The sequence below is a fragment of the Anomaloglossus baeobatrachus genome, chromosome 6 (assembly GCF_048569485.1).
Source record: "Anomaloglossus baeobatrachus isolate aAnoBae1 chromosome 6, aAnoBae1.hap1, whole genome shotgun sequence".
Lineage (NCBI taxonomy): Eukaryota > Metazoa > Chordata > Amphibia > Anura > Aromobatidae > Anomaloglossus > Anomaloglossus baeobatrachus.
This window is the reverse complement of record NC_134358.1, coordinates 120,774,684-120,781,992: the sequence shown is the minus strand read 5'-3', so window position 1 is coordinate 120,781,992 and position 7,309 is coordinate 120,774,684. Positions and strand designations below refer to the sequence as shown.

The 7,309-nt window shown below is 41.9% G+C and overlaps 1 protein-coding gene across 1 annotated transcript in view; it reads right to left on the bottom strand.

The window, feature by feature from the left end:
* Positions 1-613: 613 nt before the first annotated feature.
* Positions 614-7,309, bottom strand: part of VCPIP1 (valosin containing protein interacting protein 1) — a 28,404-nt gene continuing 21,708 nt past the window's right edge. The window contains exon 3 of the mRNA XM_075353216.1: positions 614-6,705. Within this exon, the coding sequence (XP_075209331.1) occupies positions 5,876-6,705 (830 nt within the window). The 3' untranslated portion in view covers positions 614-5,875. The remainder of the gene's footprint in view (positions 6,706-7,309) is intronic.

Here is a 7,309-nt window from a genome sequence, read left to right as displayed (position 1 = left end):
TAAAGTAATATGGGTTCCCATATACAGGTATGTTCACCTTTTTTCCATGTGGATTTTAGAGCAAATTTTGCAAGAATCCACATGAGAATCTGTGTCAGATAATCTTTGAATAATCAATATGTCAATTCTTGAGGTGGATTTTCTTAAAAGGAAATCTGTCACCCTTTTGTGTTTTTTTTTTTTTTTTAGTTATTAATATGGGTATACAGGTGGCAAAGGTGAGATTAGCCATACCTGTATGCCTCCTGTATGAGAGGTCGTTTGGCAAAAATCCTTTTATATCTTCTATCTTCCAGGCTATGGGGCATGCACTGCCCGGAAGATAAGCCGGCCTCCAGCCTTCATTATACAGGAATCCTCCTCCCCTTCTCTTCCCTTGTGTCCCTGTGACATCAGGTGCGTGGCCGAAAATCTAGCACCTGCACATTATACTGCCATCTCTCCCTGCATCATTGTTCTGCCCTTCCGTGAGCACATGCTTCAATTTTGCAGTGTGCAGGCACCGGGAAGTCACTGCTTCTTAAGGCCGGGTACACATATCCGGCTTTTCGCCGGTTTGATGGATGCGGTGCACGCCAGTGCAGTATGATACAGTACAGTGGCTGCACCGCAACTTCCGGGTCACATGCTCCGGTCACATGGCAGCATGTGACCGGCGCTTGTTGCGCTGCCAGTGTATTGTATACACTGTACTGGCGTGCACCGCATCCGTCAAACCGGCGAAAAGCCGGATATGTGTACCCGGCCTTACAGTGCAGGGAGTGACAGGCAGTAGGTGCAGGCGCGGGATTTCCGGCTGCACACCGGACATCACAAGGACACCAGAAAAGAGAAGGGGAGGAGGAATCCTGTATTTTTAAGACATGAGGCCGGCTTATCTTACAGGCATCAGGCGCCCCATAGCCTGGAAGATACAAGATATAAGAGAGGATTTTTGTCAAATGAGCCCTCATCCATCCATGCAGGTATGGCCAATTTCAACTTCATGCCACATGTATACCCATATTAATAAAAGAAATTAAAAAAACTTGACACTTCATGGAATCAAAATGCCTCATACACAAAAAGCCAAAAAACTTGGAAAAATGAACATGAAAAACTCATTGCGTTACATTGTAATACGCTTTACTACTTTCAGTGAGGATCCCACATCTAACATTCTGCAATAAATACAGAAGGTGTGGAGCAAGCCCTACACCATTACTGCACCAGGAAAATTACTAAAATTGTTCCTGCCATTCTGCCTGTAATTGTCACTCAAGAGCACATCAGTTATTGTGCCAAGATTGCAACTTCAACCCATACACTGACGCTCCTCAAACAGGAGAACTAGGACCCCATTCTTGTAAATCGAAAGGATTTCAGCAGTCAGACCTTCAGCGATCACATTCTGGGAATATTGCAAACGTGATACCACACCATTAAACCCATTGTTCAGTGAACTGTATGTAAATGAAAATATATACTTTCAATTTCTCAAGCGACAATGTCCAAATGTTAAGTGGCACATGGAAATTAAGATTCCGTGAAAGGCAATGTCTTAAGGACAACTCCACAAAAATAAAACTTTGCCCTTAAAATGAAGTGTGCTGCCGAATGTGTACCCATTTTTACCTACCCAGTAATTACATGTGCGCCAATGATTTCAACGGAGATACAAATATATGCCCTTGTAAAGATAAGCATTGTGCACTTTGATAATGGAAATCTATGGGCACGTCGCACTATACGCCATCAACTGCTCCTAACTTATAGGACACATGGACAAAGCCAAAAGTGTGCACAGTAATTTACACGTGCAGGCAACATTCAACTTCAAGGTGTAGCCCAAAAATCAATGCTTCCTCTTGGCACAGAAAAAAACAAAACAACATAAGTGTTGGAAGAGATATAAACACATGGCATCCTTCCGACAACCCTGTAGCACAATATCATAGAGGCATGGAGTGTTGTCAGGCAGGCATAGATGTTCTTCTGACAGGAGGGCTGGTAACATCAGCTCCGTGCAGGAACACAATACTAAAATAATGGTGGCAAGCTTAAAGAGTTATTCCCAGCCAGGACATATGTCCTATCTACATCATTCCTGGTGCCACATGATGGATCCCTGTTCTGGAGAAAGCCACCAGACACGTGTATCATCTAGTGGACATGCCATAAACATCCAAGATAGGACAACCCCTGTAAATGGATCTTCTCACACTACTCCTTTAAAACCATTCATGATAAAGCGATATTTCACTATCCAACCAGGTTACGTTCTACTGAACGCTGCATTCTTGGCACAATCCAAAAACCTTTGTCAGAACGTAGGCATCCTCAAAGAAGGAATATATAATTTTCTGAGATGTGGCTGAAACATACTGATTAACTAGATTAGTAAAGTAGGAACAAACGAACTTGTGCCGAAAAGAAAAATCTCGGTAGACCTAAAAATACAATTTTCATTACTTCCAACGATGTGGAATGTGAAGGGTTTCAGGAATGTGCAGATAGGTTCTCCAAATTACTATTATGGAATGGATTTGGGGAGCTGGAAAAAACAAAAAAAACCCACAAAATAAAAACAAAAGGCTTATAATTATTATGGTAGTTACAAGACTAATATTTCCTACAGTGTCCTTACGTGTAAATGTTTTTACCATTATCTTTACATTTCTGAACGAAACTCTACAGTCTGAAGAAAATTATGGGCTCTAGATAAAATCCAAATCAAATCGTAATCATTTGAGATCTACCAAAAATATTTGCTAACCTATAAACACAAAACCCATTGTTCTATATGAAACACTAATCAGTAAGGCCGTTTCAAAAGTCCGATTTTCATGGTCCATATACAGACCGCAATTTCTAGACCGACTAAGATCCTCCTGACCCCAACTCAATAGCCTCATATATGCCTATGAAACAGAGGAGTTCATGTCAGGAAACCTAAATTTATCAAAAGCCTATTAAGAAAATAAAAACCAAAAGTAAAATGCTAGCTGTGACAACTACGGTAATTTATGAAGACCATTGAAGCAGATTACAGCAACCCCCACACCTTATCCCTAAAAGTGACGATTCAATATTATCAGCCCGTGTCCATTCCTCAGCACTCGAAAGGCAGTGGTGGCATGGTTTGGACTTACCACTGCTACTAAGCCGGCCATATTGGACTGGGACGAGGCAGAAGAACAGAGATCAGAGGGGAAAGTGACTATTCATGCAAAATGTATCAGCATTTACAAAGGACATTATGAATAACCTTACACAACCTGTGTTTTGGCTGCAGCGGTGATGTCAGGTTGACAGTGCACGTCACTGCTGCAGCTGATCACTGAGCTCAGTTCCTCCGACATTGTAGACTGCACGAGCTGCCAAGCGATGAAAGTTGTCTATGTGACATCACTGCAGCCAAATAATTTTTTTATTTTTTTACACTAATATATAATAGTTTGGGGACAGAAAAGTGGAAAACACCTTTAAATTTCACCCAAAAAGCAATCATCTAGATGAAATTTAGACTAATGTATTGATACCTTTACCCGGATGAGATATTAGTGAGAAGTCGCTGCAAATCAGTGTTAGTCAACTCCGGGCGCAAAAGCAGATAAGGATTTTCTTGGTATTGGCCAGGTGATGGAATTATCTTTAAAATACCAAGTAAAACATGGTCTGTTGGTGGGCCATGAGGACTAGCGCTGGGGAACACCGTTTTAAGTAGTCTTTGATAAATTCCAAATTAGGTTAGGCTGTATGGACGCAGTCATGAGGAGTAGAAACCTTTAGTAGTTCTACAGAAGCAGCAAAACAGAAAAATAAGAAAACATGGGAAGATTCTGAAGAATTGGCTCAAGTTACAAATAACCATTTGCCTGCAAAAGGCTTGCATCTGGTTCTAAGGCTGGAGTCACTCGTGTATGACTCACGAGAGGATCACATCACCCGGAATGGCCGCCGGCTCTCCTGACAGGAGCAGGTCAGCTGCACAGAAATATATGACACTGACATGCTCCCTGTCAGGAGTGCCGGAGGCCGGTCCGGGCAATCCTCACACAAGATATATCTCTACACGTCCAATAAATCCATTACTTCAGCAAATAGATATTACACAAATGCCAAATACTAGACAAAATGGCAGGTCCATCAATTAATCGTTTTATTTCATTCTCTTTTTACAGTAAGTGATAGAAAACCGCCAAAACTCACCCCCCACAAAAGTGCATAGGAGAAATCCTAGAGGTATCCATACACAATATACTAACATTTTCTGAACCTGCTGCTGGGTCCAAACATGCATTTGTATGGGGAGAATAGCCATCAGCCAAATGAGCATTCAGCCAACAGCAATTGGAGATAAACACCTTCCTTAAAGGGGTTGAACAAGCCTTCTTAAATACTATATGCCAACATAAAAAGATACTCCCCTCCCACACTACGAATGCTCCAGTGAGGATGGTACCATGTCTCCCGGCGCTCACACGACATGGTTATGGCACATAAATGCTGCAGCCAGTCATCGCTAATAGGCTTTAGGTCTCACTCCCATCAGACATCCAAGGTTTGATCGAGAAAATAGCCGCCTATTCGTAACCACTGATGATTATGTCCCGCAAGCGCCAGGAGACACAATGACAACATCGCTGGAATGGTGCAGATGCAGAAGAGAGTATGCTTGATATTTACAATGGGGAATATAATATTTAAGAATGGGTTGTTCAAGAAGATCAGCCATATAGTAAAATTAAGAATTTTATTTAAAAAAAAAAGTGTAATCTATCATTAGCTAGATTTGATTGTATTTGATTAAAAATCAAGCCGGACATCTCAGGTAGTTTCCACTTGCATGTGTGCAGGGCCACTGCTCAACCTCAAGCAAGCATACAAGCGCACATGGTAACTCTGGTACTCGGACAAGAAAGCCTACATAAATTTACACACTCTTATTAAAGCTTAGATTTTTTTTAAAAATCACATGTGATCAAGCCACGTAGTTGGTCTCCAAAGCTGATGCTCATTTTTACAATGACCCATTGCTTCTTGTACTACAGTGTCTAGATGAAATGTCTTGTTGAGGTTACATTTCATTCGCCATTTGTTATTCTATCAGCTACAAAAATTATACCAACCATAAAAACTGAAGAAGATATAAACATTTCCAACATATCAATTAAAAAGAACTTACAGAACCTCTTACCCCACTAATTTTGCCCCAAAAAGGTCTCTAGACGCATTCACTTTGGTCAGCAGAAGCTTTGATTTTCCGGTAAAGGCCTACTTGAGCTAACTGAGGCACTCTGGATTGTGATTCAAGCTTTCAAGAAGATGTGATTCATTACGTTTATTTTTACTATATTACATAATTCTTTACTCGTGTGAGCACAGCCAGTATAACAAAGCGCTAACTACTCAACGCTTAAGACAAAATGATGTGCTCAGAAACTGGTGTTACAAAGGCAGTAAAGCACAAGCGTATAAACTCAGGGCTCTAAAAGTCTCCTCCACAATGGCTGTAGACTATAATATGGAGGCACACTCACAGGGAAGTGACGGCAAGTCAACAGAGTACCACTCAGTGTCACCATCACATTCAGACTGTGCGTATCAGCAGTGGACATTCCCATCAGCATTAAAGGCAGCAAGATCAATGAAAAATGCACAGACCCTTCATTTTACAGATATTTTCAATCTTCTAAAAGCTAAAATAACCATGAAAAAGCTTTTATTCCCCCAAATTACACACATTTTCATGCAGCGAAAAGGCGTTTAATATACTTTTGAATGTACAAGAATTCATTAAAGGACTATTCCAAACTGTGGCCCAGCCATGTTATTACATATTTATATATATATATATTTTATGTATGTTCCTCGCGATCAAACCCTTTGCTAATCATGAATGATCCATAGGCTCAGCTACATGGGCTATTTCTGTGTCCTGGCTGTCCATCTCTTCTGGATCCTCTGTAGACACTGCAGACTGAACTTTAGGTCTAACAGATATCGATGTTACTATAGAGCCCCCAATATTACTAGCAGGGGCTACAGTCGTGTCGACATTCCCCTTTGAAGGACTGCCCACAGGCTTTGAGGTAAGCATTTCTCCCTTTCGAGGCGAAGCATCAGATCCTGTTAATGGTTCTGCATTTTGATCCCGTAAGTGCTTATCCATAGAGGCCTGAATGGAAGAAACCATTTCCTGCAATTTTTTCCTCTGGGCCTCAATTAAATTGGGGTCAAGTTGCCGACCATCTCTCATAGTGACTACTCCAGGAGCTACTCTGATAAGCTCTCCATCGTTGGATGTAGACATAAATGATGAGGAATCGGTATAAGTTGCAGTGCTATTCAGGCTGGATGTGGAGCTAGGCTTAGACGTAGCTCTGGTTCTCTGGTTATGTTCTGGACTAGTAGAAGCTGTTCCTAGAGAATGCCCTTTGCCTTGAAAGACTGTGACATTGTGCTGTTGCTCAGACTTCTTCTTCACAACTCCACCACTTCCAAGCTTCATCAGCCCATGTGAAGGACTGGACTCTCTACTCCGAGAAGATGCCTCAAAACGCACTTGAGTCATCGCCTCTTTCACCAGTTCTTCAACCTCTGGCCCAATTGGAAAATGGCCTGCTGCGTCCACACACAGTTCTAGACGGTCTTCAGCAGCATTGTAAACAAAGGTTTTGTTGGGTAGGTATGGAAATGTGCAGTGTTTTCCATCAACTACTCCTAAAAAACAACAAAAAAAATATTTTTTAGCCAAAATGATCATGAAGTCTTCAATTTGTGCACACTCTACATCAGTAATAAAGTTTACAAAGAGTTATTACTTAAACTTCGTGAAAACCTTTGAGATGGGTTCTCAGCAGCTGGACTCCATCAATTGGACTCCACCAAGATTAAGCAGCAAAAGCTCTCAGCTGAACAACACTCACCTCCAAGGCTGACGCATACAGGTACATGCCCACGATCAGTTTTCACAGCGTTCTGGATGCAGTATGCTTCAACTGCGTCCAAAACGCTGCATTGTACAGTACAAGCACAATGGATGGGATTTCTAGAAATCCCACGCTCACTGGGCTTGTTTTTCCGCAGCAAACGCTGACCTGTGGTGCGGCTTTCCGAGCCACGGAATCTCAGTTGTTTGGTGCGGAGATGCGAACATCCTCCGCAGGGAGAATTACAGCGAGAGACCGCAACTGCTCAAACCCGGATCGTGGGCATGGGCAGCTGCGGGCTCCTGCGGATGATGTAAACTGCTGATGGTTCACTTCAGGAAGTGATTTTTTTATTTTTTTTGCTATTATGTGAAAGAATGCCTACCTGTCAATCT